Source organism: Ahaetulla prasina, chromosome 3, assembly GCF_028640845.1.
Source record: "Ahaetulla prasina isolate Xishuangbanna chromosome 3, ASM2864084v1, whole genome shotgun sequence".
NCBI classification, from domain to species: domain Eukaryota; kingdom Metazoa; phylum Chordata; class Lepidosauria; order Squamata; family Colubridae; genus Ahaetulla; species Ahaetulla prasina.
In genome coordinates this window covers 100,358,644-100,378,658 of record NC_080541.1, presented here as the reverse complement: position 1 = coordinate 100,378,658, position 20,015 = coordinate 100,358,644, and the positions used below count along the sequence as shown (strand labels likewise).

General features: G+C 36.8%; 1 protein-coding gene across 3 annotated transcripts in view; it reads left to right on the top strand.

Moving 5' to 3' along the window:
• MARCHF6 (membrane associated ring-CH-type finger 6) overlaps positions 1-18,986 on the top strand; it is a 56,503-nt gene extending 37,517 nt beyond the window's left edge. For all 3 annotated transcript variants that reach the window (XM_058175226.1, XM_058175225.1, XM_058175224.1), the window contains 11 exons: positions 79-198; positions 923-1,023; positions 1,673-1,810; positions 3,212-3,413; positions 4,498-4,567; positions 6,829-7,010; positions 9,116-9,250; positions 10,223-10,312; positions 15,084-15,216; positions 16,520-16,655; positions 17,001-18,986. In XM_058175226.1, coding sequence (XP_058031209.1) covers positions 79-198; positions 923-1,023; positions 1,673-1,810; positions 3,212-3,413; positions 4,498-4,567; positions 6,829-7,010; positions 9,116-9,250; positions 10,223-10,312; positions 15,084-15,216; positions 16,520-16,655; positions 17,001-17,091 — 1,398 coding nt within the window. In that variant the 3' untranslated portion in view covers positions 17,092-18,986. The remainder of the gene's footprint in view (positions 1-78; positions 199-922; positions 1,024-1,672; positions 1,811-3,211; positions 3,414-4,497; positions 4,568-6,828; positions 7,011-9,115; positions 9,251-10,222; positions 10,313-15,083; positions 15,217-16,519; positions 16,656-17,000) is intronic.
• Positions 18,987-20,015: the final 1,029 nt, after the last annotated feature.

Sequence of the window (20,015 nt, the reverse complement as noted above, 5' to 3'; positions counted from 1 at the left end):
GAGCATTACAGGTTTCTAGAATATTAAATTATTAGAAAAATAATTTCAAAACATTGAAGTGTTAATTTTCCTTTTCAGGTACTGAGACCTGGTGTCCTCTGGTTTTTGAGGAATTTAAATGATCCCGATTTTAATCCAGTTCAAGAAATGATTCACTTGCCCATTTATAGACATCTCAGGAGGTTTATTTTGTCAGTGGTAAAGTTACATTTCGAGTTTCTTTGTAGTGTTAATTTCCTTATTGTAACAAATAACTGTGCATTCAGATTCTTTTTATAATTAAATATATTTTCCCCTATACTCAGCATGTCAACTAACAAACTATAATTACTCTCACATTTTAATAGGCATTGATGATACCTTAACTTTTGTCACATTGAATCTATAGGAAATTGAAATCATAAATAATGGTTTATAAATATGTGTTTATTACTGTCTTTTTGTATTATTCTAAGGAAAATGTGATTTCAACGTCAAAATACTTATAGCTGAACTCTTACTGGTTTATTAATGTGGCTTTGTATATGAGCCAGACCACTTATAAATAACCAACTTAATATCTGGATTTTGATAGTTTTTGAAATTCTTAAGAGAAAACTCACTGTGCATCTGCATTTTTCTCTCTCTTAGTTTCTGTCCATTGCTAAACATTGTTTGCAAAGGATAGTATGGCTAAAACTTGTCCTTCTAAATTCTAAAAAAAATAAATTACAATTTAGCATAGGATTTTGATTCTGTTAAAATCTATCAACCATTTTTTTATTTTAAAGTCAGGGCAAAATATGATAATGAAAGAATGGAAGTTAAGAAAGGGGAAAGAAGTTTGCTATCTTCAAACATGGATGAATTATGCTTATTTTTAATTTAAATTGAAGCTAAAAATAGAAAAGTTAATACAGAATTTTTTTTATTGTTGTTTCAGATTGTCTTTGGTTCAATTGTCTTGCTCATGCTTTGGCTTCCTATACGAATTATTAAATATCTGCTGCCTCACTTTCTACCATATAACGTAATGCTCTATAGGTAAGAAAAACTATTTCATTCCATAGCTGATACTCTTTGACTTTAACATTGTATGTTTATTTGAAATGAACTGCTGGTAATATAATTGTGAACTGACAACAGTGAACTAACTAATAAATATTTATCTAGTTTGGATGTTAAAATGTGGATTTAATAATATGTGAATGGATCTCGGTCATTTGTTTCCCCTTTCATAATCTCTCCCACAACAAAATGGGATTTTAGGCAACTCTTCAAATCATGATTTCTGATCTTGGCTTTCTCACTAAAGTATATATAAGCCTAAATGTGATTAATTGAAACCAAAATGAAAACAAGGAAAACAAGAAATCCAAGTTTTCCACTAAACAGTTAACATTATATTTGACCCAAACAATTATTTATGCAGATAAATTTTTCATACATATGAGCTGGCTATCATTTGGAGCATTTTTTTTACACATTATGATCTGTATCCTAATATGAATCATGCTAGTCATGGGGGAGACATGCAACACTTAATTTAATTTTGCTTCAGAAGGAATGCCCACAATTAACAATGTTTAAGAAAAAATGCAACTAATGATATAGTTGCATCAGTACAATTAGACTTGCATCAGTAAGACAGTGAGTTTGTTTTTAAATATGTCAGCTTCTTTTATTCCCACAGTGATGCTCCTGTAAGTGAACTTTCCTTAGAATTACTTTTGCTTCAAGTGGTTCTGCCAGCTTTGCTTGAACAAGGACACACAAGGCAGTGGCTGAAGGGGCTTGTACGAGGATGGACTGTTACTGCTGGCTACTTATTGTAAGTTTGAAGAGTCCAGTCCTTTCAAATGATTGAAACTTTTTATTACTTAAATAATTGAAGCTGAGTGTCCAATGTTTGTCTGCTTAGCATGTGTTGAAAATGAAGCAAAAAATTATTATGCAGCATTTTTATTATATTTTAAGTTTGTGCAAGAGAGAAATTGTTTTATTCCTTTAAAATATGCATGAGGATAAGTACAGGTAGTTCTTAGCTTGTAACCATAATGGAGCTTGTCCATTATGGTCACAAGTTTTGACAATCTTTAAGCAAGGCACCCATGTGAACGGCTTGTTTAATGACACACACCCCCATCAGTGGTGGGCTGCTACCAGTTCTCCTCGGTTCGGGAGAGCCGGTAGTGGAGATATTGATGTGACAGTGAACTGGTTCGCTCCGACTGTCATTTGGGCCCTACCGCCCACCCCTGCACTATACCAACCTCTATTCCTTTGTTTTTAGCCCAGCTGAAAGGCGTGGCATAGCAGATTGCAATGCCTCAGCTACTCAGCAAAGTGAGCACGCGCACGTCGATCGCACGAAAAATGAGTGCACAAAGCGAACCAGTGGTAACACCGGTTAGAACCCACCACTGCCCCCCATCCCTGCTTTTCCTGTTGCAGTCATTGTGCAGATGGGGTACCTTGAGTGGAGAGGGCCTGGGAGGCCTAGCACTGCAGTACCTCCCCAGCTCACACATAGCCTGGTCCACCAACCCTGAGGCATCCTATGCTCCACTTTCTCCTCTCACTGGGTCCTCTATGAAAACTCCTTGAATGTTAATGGCTATAGTCATGTATTATCCTGTGGGGTACTGCAGTTGCAGACTTAGGCATCTTTAGTTATTTTGATCTTAAGGAGTAAATATGAAGTTGCAGCAATCTCATGTGTTTATCCCTTTGATAATGTCTTTGCTTAGTATAGTGGTTAAGGCATCAGGACAGAAACCGGGAGATCATAAGTTCTAATTCTGCCTTAGGCACAAAGGCAAGTGGGTGACTTGAGCCAGTCACTTTTTCTCAGCCCTAGAAAGCAGGCAGTGGCAACCGCTTCTGAAATCTTGACAAGAAACTGCAAGGGCTTTTCCACGCAATTGCCAGGAGTAAAAAACTGACCTGAAGCACAAAATAAAGGGGAGGGAGATACTTTCCTGATATTACGTACATTTAGTTTACTTATTTTTTTATTGTTTTAAAATGCTTCTTTTAAACTTAATAAGTTGACACCTTTGGTGTCCAGAGTCACTTATTTGAGATGGGTGGCTATAGAAATTGAATAAATAAATGAATATAATGTTTGAATCTGTGATAAAAATAGATTATTCATATTTTATTGCTTACTGCCATTCTTATTCTTTTCATGTTAATATATTCAATTAAATACTATTAAATCTTGTATTAGGGATCTTCATTCTTACTTACTGGGAGACCAGGAAGAGAATGAAAACAATGCAAACCAGCAGCCTAATAACCAACCAGCTCGCAATAATAATGCCATTCCAGTTGTAGGAGAAGGTCTGCATGCAGCCCACCAAGCCATATTACAACAAGGAGGACCTGTTGGTTTTCAGCCTTATCACCGGCCTTTAAAATTTCCACTCAGGGTAGGCTGTTTTAATACCTAGAATAACTAATTACTGTCTTAATTTATTCTGTGTTTTTCTTATCTGCAGAAACGAATTCCTAGGGTTGTAGTTTTAAGAGGGTATAATATCATCTGTCTCTTTGACTTATGTTCACAATGTTTGAATCCCATTGTGATAGAATTGATACAATATTCTCACTTGGCTGGGCCTTTTTTCTATGGGATATAATGAAACAATTATAAAGGGGGTATTTCTGTCTTGAAGGGTGCAGTGGCTCAGCAGTTAAGACTCTGGGTTAAGTTTATAGCCCAGGTTTGAGTCCTGAGCACCACACAAAAGGATGAGGTCATGTTACTTGTCCCAACTCTTGCCCAACTAGCAGTTCAAAAGCATACAAATGTGAGTAGATAAATAGATACCACTTCGGGGGGAAGGTAACAGTGTTATGTGCATCTCATATATAATCATGCTGGCCCCATGACCACGGAAGTGTCTTCAGACAACACTGGATCCCTTGGCTAAGAAACAGAGATGAGCATTGTCCCCTAGAGTCGGACACTACTGGATAGGGAAATTTTTACCTTTACTATTTCTGTCTTAGGACTGTAAGGACTGGGCTGGAAAAATCTAGACAACCTCTTAACAAAATCATAGGCTAAGATAGCATTTTAGTAGTTCATGAGTTCACACAGAAACAGCATACACCATCTTTTAAAGTATCTTAATCCTGTAACCATGTGTGAATCAGTATGTCTATATATTTCTGAGAAAGTTTGAAATTTGCCATCCTTTTTATATGAAAAACTACTTTGATTCTTTGAATACTGGGAGAATATAATATGTAGAAATGAAGTACTGAAATTGCACTAATGAAGATTAAAATAAATTTTAAAAATTATGCCTTGGCTTTTCAGATAATCAGAAATGATAATTACAATTGTTCAGACATGGAAGCTAAAATCATACAACAGACTAAGCAAGGTTTGCTTAGTTATGGCTTATAAAACAAACTCTAATGGTCTGATTCATAAAATCAAACATAATTTTGATTTATAAATTAAGGTATCCTATCCAGAGATGTATTAAATTTTCTATATTTCAGATATTTTTGCTGATCATTTTCATGTGTATAACACTCCTGATTGCAAGTCTTATCTGCCTTACATTACCAGGTATGAATTTCACAGTAGAAGATATCCATTTTGGTCACTTAATTTTTCATTAATTTTGCATGTTATTCTGTGTAAATTTCTATGAAAATGAGGCCTCTTCTTAAGATGCTTCCTTTTGAACCCTCAGAGATACACAACTATAGACAGATTTCTAACCTAGAATGGGTGGGAAGTGTGGTGATTTCTTAATTGAATCAGTCCTATAGGAAGCAGATTCCATGACCTATTTCATATTTGTTTCATGGAAGACTACAGCACTAAGTCTACCTTGGCCAATCTGATAGATTATCTGTTTAGAGATGTAATTCTGTTAATTTTGCTTGATTTATTAGCAATTTTAAGTGCCATTAATGATGGTATATTTCTGAAACCATTGAGAAATTTGGAAATAGGAGACATGACTCTGTGATATTTCCATTCCTATTTCAGAGTCAGACTTAAGATAATATTGGTCAGAGGCAATTTTTATTTCAAATGGGAGATATTACATCGTGTCTAAGGATTCCATTCACTCTCAATCTTCTGTACTACCCTGTTTCCCCCAAAATAAGACATCCTCTGATAATAAGCCCAATTGGGCATTTGAGCGCATGGCAATAAGGCCAAGCACTTATTTCAGGGTTCAAAAAAATACAAGACAGGGTCTTATTTTCAGGGAAACACGGTATCTATATGAAATTATTGGGGGAAATCATCAAGAAATTTGTAGCTGAGTGCTTTCAATATGTTGATTGATACCCATATCTATTTTTCTGTAACTGTCAGAAAATGGTATTTGCAATCAATAACAAGATAAGAAAAAATATTGAAATGGAATCCAGACAAAATGGAGGTGCTTATTATGAGGGGCCATAATTCCAGAGAGATAGTCCATTTGCCTATTTGAATCAGATTATATTCTTTCATAAGAAGCAAATACATTGTTTGAGAATCTGCTTGCCTCAATTGAGGCAATGAGTACAAAAGCTTTTTATCAGTTTTAGATGATTTACCAACTACAACTCTGACAGTCAGTTTGATTTATTGGTTAAGGCACCAGACTTGAAAGCAGGAGACCATGGGTTCTAGTCCTGCCTTAGCCATTTAGGTGAGCTTGAACTAATGACTCTCTGTTAATCCAGTTCACCTCACAGGGCTATTGTGGGGAAGGTGTCTTGGATGTTTGCTGCCTTAAGTTAGTTGTAAAAATAATTAAAAGGATAGAGACCAATAAATTCAGTAGTTAGGGTGCTAGAATCAATGGTGGGTTGCTCCTGGTTTGGTCTGGTTCTATAGAACTGGTAGTAAAACCGGAGGAGGCTCTGCCCACCTGCCATGATGTCATCATCGGTGATCTTCACATTCGCAGAAAAGAGCGTGCGTGCGCTCCTGGTAAGTAGAACCCACCCCTGGCTAGAACAGAAACTGAATTTTAGTCTTTCTTCAGGCATAAATGCCAGCCCAAGTTATATTAGAGAATGCTTGTTTATGAATCTCAGCATCTATTGTTTCACCCAAAGTTGCTTGTTTGGTGGCAAGTTGGAATCAAGTTTTTTTTTATTTATTTACATTTATATCCCGCCCTTCTCCGAAGACTCAGGGCGGCTTATATTGTGTAAGGCAATAGTCTCATCCTATTTGTATATTCTGTGTTGACACTCCAAGTCTTGGGAATGCTGCTTTTACAGAGTTGAGGGGCCTAACATTTTTATTGACTTCTAAAAAGGCCTTCAAAAGACATTTTCTTGTTCGGACTTTTAGCTGTTGACTTTAACTGCTAGTGTTAATTACTTGTTTTACTTTAAATGTTTGGATTTTAAATTTGCTTTTATTGCAAACCACCAAGAGCTTTGTAAATCAATAATATACCGAATTATATAAATAATCTACCTGGTACACAATTCAGCTTCCTAGAAAAAAACTGGGTGTGCTTTTGACTGACAGCGTAGTACAAAGAGTGGCAAGTGTTTTTGCAAACATCCATTGTTTTTTGTGTAATGCAACTGTGCAGTGCCCTTGCAATACATACTATTTGGATCAATAAAAAGTAATTTTACAATAACTTACTAGGATTTCATACATCCCTCCCTTTATTAAACAATGGACCCCCAGGTATTGAAATTGCCTTCAATTTCATTAAATGTTTGCAGCTGAGAACTTACTGGACCGATCCACTATATTTATAGAATGAGTTTTTTGGATCCATATTATTTGATGACCATAAGAATAATACAAAGCTTTCTTACTAGCAATAATTTTTATTTTATTTTTTTTGCTTTTAGTGTTTGCTGGCCGCTGGCTGATGTCTTTTTGGACAGGAACTGCTAAAATCCATGAATTATATACAGCTGCTTGTGGACTGTATGTTTGCTGGCTAACAATTAGGGCTGTGACAGTACTTGTTGCTTGGATGCCACAAGGTCGTCAAGTGATTTTTCAGAAGGTAAAGGAATGGTCCCTTATGGTAAGTTTTTAGAACATTTATTCTTTTTTTTTTTTTAATTTGGAAGAGAATTCAATAGATGCAATTAGACCATGTCTCCTGGATCATGCTATAACAAATATTTCCTTGGAAACATGAAAGCTACAGAAAAAAATTAATATTAGTAATTTGAAACAGCACACAGTCTGAATGCAAGGATTTACAATATTGAAATTTTAAGAGTATAATTTTGGAGGTTCTTATAAGTTACCCATTCACAAAATCAGTGCCAATATGGATTTGACAAGAGAATATCCACTTACCATTAAATGAATGGTTAATGCTTCTGTCATCAACCTGCCATAACATTCTCCATTATTCTAGTTTACTAATGTTACCAATTAGTAGAATTCCAGTCGAGCATCAGAAAAAGACTATTCTCACTTTTTATTTTCTTATTTATTTTATACATATATAATTAACAAGACAATCTTTAATCTTAAAGAAAAAAATTAAAATATTAAAAATACAAGAAAAAAACCCTAGAAAATATTTTTTATGTTTTACTTTTAAAAATGCCTGCGGGGCCTTTGTAAGGAGAGAGGAATTTTGGGTTCTGTGCCTGTAGCACAGAGCACAGAGCTTACAATCATCTCCCTGCCTCTGTGGGCTCTCCATGGTTAGATAGGGATTTGCGGTTCCATGCATGCTTGGATTTTAGCTGCTGAGGTTCAAGCAAGCACAGAGCTTGGGCTCCTTCTCTCCCCAGTCTGTTCTGTCTGTAGAGAGCTTTGGGGGTGGGGGATAAGAGAAAGATCTCAAACTTGCACATGCCTGGATCTCATCTGCCAAAATTCAAGCATGCCCAGAATCCCAAATCTCTTTCTCCCCTCCTCTGCAAAGCTCTCTGCAGAGACAAGGAGAGAAGGGCCCCAAACTCCATTTGTGCCTGGCTTTTCAAGCATACATGGCATGCAAAATTCTCCTTTCCCCACCACTGTGGGATACAGGTAGGAAAAAAGGGATTTTAAGTTCTGTGTGTGCTTAAATTTTGGCAGCGAAGGTCCAGGTATGGATGGAATTTGGGATCCTTCTTTCTTCACTTCTGCGGAGAGCTCCACAGAGACAGGGAGAGAAAAATTTTAAGCTCTATGTCTGTTTGCGTTTTGACTGTCAAGATCCAAGCAGATACAGATTGAACAGAGCTTTTTCAGCCATCCTCCAGCAATGAGACAAAATCCTTTCAGCAGGTGGCAGCAGCTTGCAAGCTTCTATGCTAGCTTTCCCATTCACTTTCTGTGGAGGTTGGTAGAAGATTGCAAATGGCGATCACGTGATCATAGTGCGCTTGAGAACCAGTCATAAATAACATAACATAACATAACAAGTAGGAACAAGTTGCCAAGGATCCAGATTGCAATGATGTAATGGGAGGGGGGTTTACAATATTTTGCGACAGAAGTGTTTTACAGGCCATAAAGCACCCTTTCAAAGGCTGTCATAACTTTGAACGGCCATTAAGCAACTGGTCATTAAGCAAGGACTATAGTAATCTTTTTTAAAAATTCTAGAAACATTGGATGGACAAACAACAGACAACAACAGGCACAAAAGAGATATTTTTTGACCCTTTGGCATCTCACTAGGCCTGTATTTTTCAGTTCTATCTAATTTTCAAGGCAAAAAGGGGCAGAGCATCAAGTAATATCAAGTTTGCCTCGGTACTCTTCTTCTCTGAACCACAATACGAAAGAATGGAGTTCTTTTGCTGAATTTCTGAGTGAATTCTGAAATTCAACAGAAATCACTTCACAATTTTGGGTCACTGTTAGTTGTAAGTCTCCAGTAAGCTTAACATGTGGGTTGGGGGTGGGGAGAGAGGAAAGGGAATTTAAAAAATCATTAACAGAAACTTATGCCCTCTTTGATGACATGATGTCATTGCTCTGACACCCAGTTGACATGCTAATTTTGTCACACATCTGATCTAAGTAAAAAATGTCACTTATAATTCTGGTTTTATGCATCTGCACAAGTTTATCTATGTTTGAGTTCCTCTTGATTTTAATGTTATTTATGTACCCACTTGTCTATTTAAAACAACATATTACTTTATTCTCAATAAATGAAACTTTTTTCTTCTTTAGATAATGAAGACATTAATTGTTGCTGCATTGCTGGCTGGTGTAGTTCCACTCCTGCTTGGACTTTTGTTTGAGCTAGTCATTGTTGCTCCTCTAAGAGTTCCCTTGGATCAGACTCCACTATTCTACCCCTGGCAGGTCAGTTCTTGCAGCTTCTAAAGTTGCTAATCTGTAATTGAAGGGAGACACATAGAGGGTCTACCTTGTGAAAGCAGTACCTTACAAAATTAAAATATGATCTAAAAATTAAAACCAGCAAGGAGAACCAATAGCAGTTAAAATGTAGAGTTTTAAAAGCAGCAAAACATAATGCAATTAAGGTTCTAAAAAAGTCTGCTTAAAGAAATAGTCTGGGTTATTCAAAATACACCTTCTTTCAAAGCTATTTCACATCCTAGATTCCAGACCTGAGAAGACCTCATTCTGGCTCTTTATCCACTTTATGTGATCGCTAACCTTGAAAGAAAACTTCAAAGTGCCTAATAACTTGTTTCAGATAATGTTGTTCTTGAGACATCCTGATCCTAAATTTAGACTTAAATCAATGTATCTTTCAAAACATACAGAAATAATAATATTGAAAATGGTCTTAGAAAATTGTGTTCTATTCTTTCATGAAATAGTTCAGCTGTTTTTCACCATACATTTCTGTACATGCCTGCTTACATATTTGTGTTCAGTCCATCCTACCTGTGGAATCCTTAGTGCTCTCTGAGGTTGGTTGTTTGCTTGCAGTCATTTCATTATCTTCAGTGTTAGAATGGATTGGGATTTTTCTCTATTTATATACAGTAGCCGCCTATGTAATCACTTTTAGATATTGTATAGAAATATACTATAAATAGGATCAGTAACTTCATTAATCCAGACAACTTTAATATAAGTGGTAGCAAGTTGGTAAAATCAGATAGATGTTCTGTGTGCATTTTCATCAAAAGTTGAAAAATAGTTTTTATGGGGATTTCTGAATTTACATTCTTATGTTGATGTAGATACAAGATAAATATGTTTCACACAAGGTTTGTTTCCTAATTTTACCAAGTCTTAATTAGACTGAGAAAATGTTCTGTGTTGAAATAATAACTACAATGATTGCTTTTGTTTAAATAGGACTGGGCCCTTGGTGTTCTGCATGCTAAAATAATTGCTGCCATAACTTTAATGGGGCCACAGTGGTGGCTGAAAACAGTCATTGAACAGGTTAGAAATATTTACCTTGTTTGCTTTAGTGACCAGAATATTGATGGAATATATATGATATAAATAGTTGGAATTGTTTTCCTCAGAGAACTGGGTGGGGGCAATCTTTTTCTCTTGTACATCCGTGAGTTCTGCTCCAGAGGCAATTTGGAAGATCATGTAGTATCCTGGGGAAAAAAAGGAAAGGAGAAAATACATGTAGTCCTCCATTTACAACAGTTCATTTAGTGATTGTTCAAAGTTACAATGATACTGAAAAAAGAGGCATGATTGTTTTTCACACTTATGACTGTTGCAGCATCCCCATGGTCATGTGATCAAAATTAAGACACTTGGGAACCAACTCTCATTTATGATAGTTGCAGTGTCTCAGGGTCACCTTTGGTAACCATTTGACAAGCAAAGTCAATGGGGAAGCCAGATTCACTTAACAACTGAGTTACTAACTTAACAACTGCAGTGATTCACTTAACAATTGTGGCAAGGAAGATTGCAAAATGGGGCAAAACTCACTTAACAAATGTCTTACTTAGCAACAGAAATGTTGGGCTCAATTGTGTTTGTAAGTCGAGAACTACCTGTACTGTTCTATGGATGAAAATCAGTCACTTGGCCTACTACAACAAAGACAACAATTTTGAGAAAATAGTCTGTTTTATTAGAATTTTCATGTATATAAGACAATTAAAGTGGTCCATTTTGAATTTATTTATTTTTTTATTTATTATTTAAATTTGTATACCGCCCTTCTCCCGAAGGACTCAGGGCGGTTCACAGCCAAGTAAAAAATGAAAATACATTATAGATACAATTAAAATACTAGTAAAAAAACTTATTCGAATTGGCCACAATTAAAATTTAGAGATAAAACCCATTAAAAACCCATAACTTAAAAAAACTAACCCAGTCCAGCGCAGATAAATAAGTAAGTTTTGAGCTCATGCAAAGGTCTGAGGTCCGGAAGTTGACGAAGTCCTGGGGAGTTCGTTCCAGAGGGCGGAGCCCCACAGAGAAGGCCCTTCCTGGGTGTCGCCAGACGACACTGTCGCTACCGACGGCACCCTGAGGAGTCCCTCTGTGAGAGCGCACGGGTCGGTGAGAGGTATTCGGTAGCAGCAGGCGGTCCCGTAAGTAACCCGGCCCTATGCCATGGAGCGCTTTAAAGACGTTCACCAACACCCTGAAGCGCACCCGGAAGGCCACAGGTAGACAGTGCAGCCTGCGAGGATAGGTGTCACCAAGAGCTGCATTCTGGACCAACTGCAGCCTCCGGATGCCCTTCAAGGGGAGCCCCATGTAGAGACCATTGCAGTAGTCCAGACGAGACGTCACAAGCGCGTGAGTGACTGTGCACAAGGCATCCCGGTCTAGAAAGGCGCAACTGGCGCACCAGGCGAACCTGGTGGAAAGCTCTCCTGGAGACGGCCGTCAAATGATCTTCAAAAGACAGCCGCGCATCCAGGAGAACACCCAAATTGCGCACCCTCTCCATCGGGCGCCAATGACTCGCTCCCGACAGTCAGCCGCGGACTCAGCTGACTGTACCGGGATGCCGCATCCACAGCCACTCTGTCTTGGAGGATTGAGCTTGAGCCTGTTTCTCCCCATCCAGACCCGACGGCTTCCAAACACCGGGACAGCACTGATAGCTTCATTGGGGTGGCCGGTGTGGAAAAGTACAGCTGGGTGTCATCAGCGTACAGCTGGTACCTCACACCGAAGCCACTGATGATCTCACCCAGCGGCTTCATATAGATGTTGAACAGAAGGGCGAGATGCGGCACCCCACAAGTGAGGCGCGCGGGTCGACCTCTGCCCCCGTCAACACCGTCTGCGACGGTCGGAGAGATAGGAGGAGAACCACCGATAAACGGTGCCTCCCACTCCCAATCCCTCCAACCGGCGCAGCAGGATACCATGGTCAATGGTATCAAAAGCCGCTGAGAGGTCTAATAGGACCAGGGCAGAGGAATAATCCCTATCCCTGGCCCTCCAGAGATCATCCACCAACGCGACCAAAGCCGTCTCAGAATTGACCTTAGTATATTAGTAGCTAAATTAACTTCGATTATATGGCCTGGATACAGATTTGTATTTTGTAAACAGAAATTTTTTTTTTCTATTCATGGAAAACAATGGAATATAGCAGAGGCTTCCCATTCAGCAAAGAAGGGTCTGAATAACATCTAACCATTACTCCCTCCATCTGAGTCAGTTTTCACATCGCTCTAATCTCCCAGGCATACAGTCAGGTCCAGAAATATTGGGACATCGACACAATTCTAACATCTTTGGCTGAATACACCACCACAATGGAGTTGGAATGAAACAAACACAATGTGCTTTAACTGCAGACTGTCAGCTTTAATTTGAGGGTATGTACCTCCGATTCAGGTGAACGGTGTAGGACTGACAGCAGTTTGTATATATGCCTCCCACTTGTTAAGGGACCAAAGGTAATGGGACAGAATAATAATCATAAATCAAACTTTCCCTTCTTAATACTTGGTTATTTGCAGTCAATCACAGCCTGAAGTCTGGAACGCATAGACATCACCAGACGCTGGGTTTCATCCCTGGTGATGCTCTGCCAGGCCTCTACTGCAACTGTCTTCAGTTCCGGCTTGTTCTTGGGGCATTTTCCCTTCAGTTTTGTCTTCAGCAAGTGAAATGCATGCTCAGTGGGATTCAGGTCAGGTGATTGACTTGGCCATTGCATAACATTCCACTTCTGTCCCTTCAGAAACTCTCTGGTTGCTTTTGTAGTATGCTTTGGGTCATTGTCCATCTGCACTGTGAAGCGCCATCCAATGAGTTCTGCAGCATTTGGCTGAATGTGAGCAGATAATATTGCCCGAAAGACTTCAGAATTTTTCCTTCTGCTTTTGTCAGCAGTCACATCATCAATAAATACAAGAGAACCAGTTCCATTGGCAGCCATACATGCCCACACCATGACACTACCACCACCATGCTTCACTGATGAGGTGGTATGCTTAGGACAGTGGTTCTCAACCTGTGGGTCACGACCCCATTCGGGATCGAATGACGATTTGCCAGGGGTCGCCTAAGACCATTGGAAATATGGGAAGTATACTTCTGAGTCGAAGAATCGCGCTCCAATGGTAGACTCCACAAGCCAGCTGCAGGCTCGTCAAATTGCTAGCCGAATTCGGCTTCAGGCGCGATGAATTAAAAAAGAGATAAATCTTTGCTCTGATGTCTCCCTCTCAAGCCAGCTGCAATCACTCCCAATCACTAGCCTAATCTGGCTTCAGGTGCGATAAACTTAATAGGGGAGGAGTCTTTGCTTTATTGCCTTCGTCCTCAAGGCAATCGCAAGCAGTTCAGATCGCTAGCCAATATGGCTTCAGGGGCGATAAATTCAAAACGAAAATAATTTTACGGTTGGGGTCGCCACATCGTGGGGAATTGTATTAAAAGGGTCGCCACATCGTGGGGAATTGTATTAAAGGGGTCGCAGCACTATAAAGGTTGAGAACCACTGGCTTAGGATCATGAACAGTTCCTTTTCCTTCTCCATACTCTTCTCTTCCCATCACCCATGGCCAACTGTTGTGAAGGGTGTTTTCTTCACCAGGGAAAGAATTCTTCGGTCATCCACCACAGTTGTTTTCCATGGTCTCCCAGGTGTTTTGGTGTTGCTGAGCTCACCGGTGCGTTCTTTTTGAGAATGTTCCAAACAGTTGTTTTGGCCACGTCTAATGTTCTTGCTATCTCTCTGATGGGTTTGTTTTGTTTCTTCAGCCTAATGATGGCTTGCTTCACTGATAGTGACAGCTCTTTGGGTCTCATCTTGAAAGTTGACACAACAGATTCCAAAGGCAAATAACACACTTAACATGAACTCTGGGCCTTTTATCTGCACATTGTAATTGGGGTAATGAGGGAATATCACACACCTGGCCATGGAACAGCTGAGAAGCCAATTGTCCCATTACCTTTAGTCCCTTAACAAGTGGGAGGCACATATGCAAATTGCTGTCAGTCCTACACCGTTCACCTGAGTTGGATGTACATACCCTCAAATTAAAGCTGACAGTCTGCAGTTAAAGCACATTGTGTTTGTTTCATTCCAACTCCATTGTGGTGGTGTATAGAGCCAAAGATGTTAGAATTGTGACGATGTCCCAATATTTCTGGACTTGACTGTATATATGCTTTAGTAAGGAAGAATCACATATTTTACTATTCTGTTTGCAAATCAGCTAAATGGTAATCATTCATTTTCTTAACTTAGTTCAAGTCCTATAGTCTTATTTAGGTGTCTTTCAGTCAGTGAAATATTGCCTTCTTTCTGGGAAGCTTATCACAGTCATTATTTCTCAACCCATCTTAGAGTTCTGATAGGAACACTAGGAAAAAAAATAAGTATTTTTTTTAAAGACAGTGGTGTATAATTTGTTACCCCTCAAACCATTTGGTAGTTGCAGAGCATCCCCAGATTACGCCATTTAAGTTTGCTGATAAACTAGGTAACTTTAGGTGCTAGAAAGATAAAAATAAATCCATTTTGCATCCTTGAATTTCCTACCACCAGTTTGTTTGGTCCTACCGACCTTGAGTTGTCCCTGTGTATCAGATATATTCCTTGAATTTGAGGAGGCCAAAAGCAATATAATTAAAAATAAAATGTACCTCTCATCTCTGTGTTTACATTGACTGTCTTCCAGTTATGAATATAAGCTTTGCACTAAATATAATCTTGCTGGGCAATCATTATTCATATATCTTTAATCTTATATTTCAGGTTTATGCAAATGGAATTCGAAATATTGACTTACACTTTATAATACAGAAGCTTGCAGCACCTGTTATTTCAGTTTTACTGCTTTCTCTCTGTGTACCTTATATTGTAGCTTCTGGTGTTACACCTTTGTTAGGTAAGTGCAAATGGCAATGCAGATTTCATATTTGGATGATACGTTCAGTTAAGATTTATAGTGGAAATATATTATCATCATTATGTTAAAATATCAAATGGTGCAATTTATATGAATGATATGTCAACTATATCCATATCTTTCTAACACATTCATCAATAGTTTCAATATACTTATTGTATTTTATGTTTAGCTTAAAACCTCAAATAGTATATTTAAGAAATTAAAACTATAAAACTGATGCTATATCGGAGTCATATTTGCATTATAATCAGAATTATTACAGAGTAGTATAAGTTCAGTAATCACAACATAAACGTATCTGTACCACCCCCAAAATAATTACTTAAGTTATTTTTCACCTGTTGGTTTCTGTAGATTTTTGAAATGAGAGTTCACAGAACACAGAAAATTATTTTGTGCTCCTGTCATGTTTGCAAGTGTTTTCTGAATCTAGAGCAAGTTTGGGACGAATGAATATGAAATTCAATATAAAATAGGGTTCAAATATGCCATAGTTTTATTAGTTCTAATTTCTATGAAGTTGGCCAGCAGTTGACCAAGAACCTGCTGAATTTCCTTTGGGAAGTTGAAGAGTGGAAGCATACTGGCATCAGTGGACAGTACAGCCTGCTTCACTAGGTCACTACTACCAGTCTAGAATGTAGCTGATATACCAGTATGGAAAGCAGATTGACCTATGGATCCATTTTGCATCCTTGAATTGTGACACCCCCCCCTTAAAGTTTTCATTAGACATATATACCAGTTATCAATTCCTGATAATCTTATGGTTGTTACTCTAGTATCAGAATTAGCATTTTAAATAAAAACTTTTAAGTAATTTAATATAAAGAAGGCAAATGGTATTGTTTCCTTTTTGGATCTCAGCAGGCAAATGGGATCTTACACAAAGTTTCTGGTGTTACTACCAAGAATCCATAGTAAGGGAGAAATAGTAGAGAATCAATTTTGAATGAATAGAAAAAAGACTAGTTGTTGAGCTGTTGGGTTTTTCAGTTAACTACAGTTTCTTATTTTTGAGAATATGCTATTATGTCACAGGTATTAACTGCTTTTTCAAAATGCGTAAGTGGCATTAACAAAGATAAACCTTTACAACCTTTATTTTAAAAGAATGCATTAGTTGAAATGTAATATTTTATAATTGTTTATATTTATAGTTTATTACAAATGAAAAGATAACTTAATTAACATTAAAATTTCACATTGGTAATAGAAAAGTTTAGAATTTGCATTAATCCAATTTTTAATTTCATTGTTTTTCTATTACTATTTACAGGTGTCACTCCTGAGATGCAAAATTTAGTACAACGACGGATTTATCCTTTTCTACTCATGGTAGTGGTTTTGATGGGAATCTTATCCTTTCAGGTCCGTCAATTCAAGCGCCTTTATGAGCATATTAAAAATGATAAGTAAGTATCCTAGTCAAGATTTATTAATGCCAGAGTATAGTGACAATCTCCTAAATATTTAGGAAGCTGGAATACTTGGGAACTATGGATAGAATTTTTGACATTCATAATATCACTCAAAAGCACCAGAAATTGTGCAGTGATAGAATTTGTGTTTATTGTGGTTTGACTACATTACAATAGTAATGCTGCCTTCCTGTATCCCTTGAAAACAATGGAAATTTATTTTTTAAAAAACTCCAGTGAAATTGTATCTTTTGTGAATTCCTTCTGTTAGTATTTCATTTCAGAACCAACTGAAATGAATACTATTTTTTTTTAAAAAAAACCTCTTTTAAATCCTAGATATCTTGTTGGGCAACGACTTGTGAATTATGAACGAAAAACTGGGAAACCAGGGACATCACCGTCACCACCTCAGTCTTCACAAGAATAGAAATGGTCACATGGAAATTACTTGATCTTCCTTTGCCTTTGTGTTCTTTGTCATAGACTGGTCATTATTATTTGGGTATTTCCAAACTATTTTCTCAGCTGGGGTTTTATATTTTAATTTTGGTTTCTTTTCTCATGGCATTCAGATAGCAGTTAAGGCTGTGTATTATCTGCAATTTCTGAATTTACCAGTACTGAGATCTGTAAATGTGTAAATAGCAATATCCCAATACCCTAAAACCTTGGATTAAAAATGAATGTTCATTGTACATCTTTAAAGATTATTAATTTATTAAATCTAGTTGTCACTTTATTTTGGATTGCTGTTCTGTTGACATATGTGCCACAAAACAATATTGCTGTAGGCAAGATATATATTTCAAAAGAATCAATTGCATTTTTATAGCAATGGCTAGCTTATCAAGGATATGAAAATGAAATAACCATTACAGTCAGCAGTGAAGTGGCTGTGATAAGAAAACATGAATTTCATTTGATTTTTTAAAAAATATTTCTGTATAACATCAAAGCTGTTGTACATTTTCTATTGCCTGATTATTATTTTTTCCATGTGATTTCATTTGTAATACTGTACAGTAGAATGGATCAGGACAAATTTTCTCCTTCAGACAATTTTAATCACTTGGTTGTGAAGCATTAATTTTTTGGAACTGGAAGACAGAATTTTAATGAAATTTTATGCATTTAAAATTCATTACAACCAGTGGCATAAATACTTAAATCAGCTAATTGAGAGGTTTGTGTAAGAATTTATTTCCATTGTGTATGCCAATATTTCCTTTGTTACGAATTGAAACGTGCAAAGATTTATTTACATTGGAATATAGGAGAAATGGCTATCTGACTTACTTACCAAATACAGAAAAGTAAATGATAAAAAATGCAACAACCTTTTCTGAATTGCTAGAACTTTATTACAACCAAAATCACAAAGCATACCATGGAGCTCATACTCTCTTTTATTAAAAATGAGCATCTGTAATTATAGAAATGGTCAGCATTCTGCATGGCAATTAATTCTGAAGGATTTATGAATTTGTGTATATGAAAGGGAATCTAAATACTATAGTATTAACAGCTAGAATAAGAAACAGAAACATTAAAGAATCAGTTGATTTTTACAATAATTGCACCAAAAGTATCCCCCAAGTCAAGTTATTTTTATATGTATAATTCTTTTCTGCAGGTAATAATAATATATTTTAATGTTGTTACTTCTGAAACACAAGATGAAATATGAAACCTTTCAATTTCTTTATGTGCTTGAAAATGCAATATCCTATTCAAAAATGGCAAGAAGTTTTTAGATTTATTGTATTCAGAAAATGCTATGCAGCTGTGTTACCACTCAGGACTGCACCCCTGAATATAATGTAGTTAAATTATGTTATCAAATAGCTTGCTGTCTTCAGCATGTTTTTGTACTGAAAAGAGTTATTTGGGTTCTATGATTTTAGGATGGGGATGAAGATTTGGAGTCTAGATTTCCAATAATTTATACTCATGCACACTGCTGAAGTACAGTAGAAATGGGGTTGTGCTCTTTTTCCACTACTGATAATTTGAGCATTATTTCTATTTTGGCAGTTTGAGTAATACAAGGATTAATGCTTTTTTATTTTGATGCTGTTAAATGTTTTTGACATTGCTCTCATTAAAAAACATAGTAATGAGAAGATAGCCAAAATCCCCCACTTGCTTTTAACTGTCTGTACTTTAGACAGATCTTACTTGTGAGTTTTTGCATCTATTTCTTTTGGAAATGCAAATACTACAATTTCAGTATTTTGTGCAAGAATATAGTTTGCCCACAATTACAGCATTTTCTAGCGACAAACTTTCAGTTGCACAAAATTAGCTCTTGACATCTTTGTTTTTTAAAAAAGACAAAGCAATCCAGTCTTTCCACTAGGATATTGCCAGCAATGCTGTGCTTCTTCCTGTAGCATTTTGCAGAAATGCGGTAACTTGTAATTCGTGTTTTTATCCCAGACAACCTGGTGTTCGATGATTATTAAAATTTGTTAAGAAAAGTATTGGTACTTGTTTTCTTTTTGCTGCTATTTAACAGTAATTATATATATTTGCCTTTCAACATTTCTTTTATACCTGATCATCTTCAAGTGTATTTGATAACTTAAAATAATGTACAAAATGTTTAACATGTCCTGGTTTGCCCAAAAGATGAATTGTATACTGTATTCTATTTCAGTGATAGAAACTGGCATTTGTATGTAACATACAGAGGCATTTTGTTCCAGTTCACTTCATTATTTTTTATATTTTTGTGTATGTACTTTTTGTGCCTTTTTTTTAGGCCCTAAAATCCAGAAAATTGCTTTTACATACAAATCCTACCAGTGCCAAACGTTGAATTCTGCCTGCTGTGATTACTGGTAAATTGCAAAGTATGTTTAAATCTGCCAAAGGAAAATACATATTAGAAAATCTGTATCTGTCCAAAGTTGCTGGAAATTAGCAATTGTGCTTAACACTTTGTTTCATTTGTAATCAATTTAATTTCTTAAAATATTGTTCCAGTAGAATATTTTCTGTAGCTACGGTACATAAGTATTTGGCCTGCGTTGCACAGTTCCAAGCCTTTTCTAGTTCCTTGTAGGTCTGGAAGTGGGTGTTTTAATACAGGCACATCTCCCTTTCAGGTAGGCTTTGTTGTTTGTTAAGAGAAGATATATAAAAAAGTGTATCCCTTTTTCCATATGGAGGTGGTGTTTGTTTTTCATTGAAGGAGAAGAATATCTCCTGTACAATTTACTTCTATGAGCATTTCGGAGAATTAAACTAAGGGGATGTTTTCTAACTTCCAGTAGAATAATATTTTTCTGAACTGTGTTGCATTGTAGCCCTTTATTTAACCAAAGAGAATAACCAACATATGTTGGT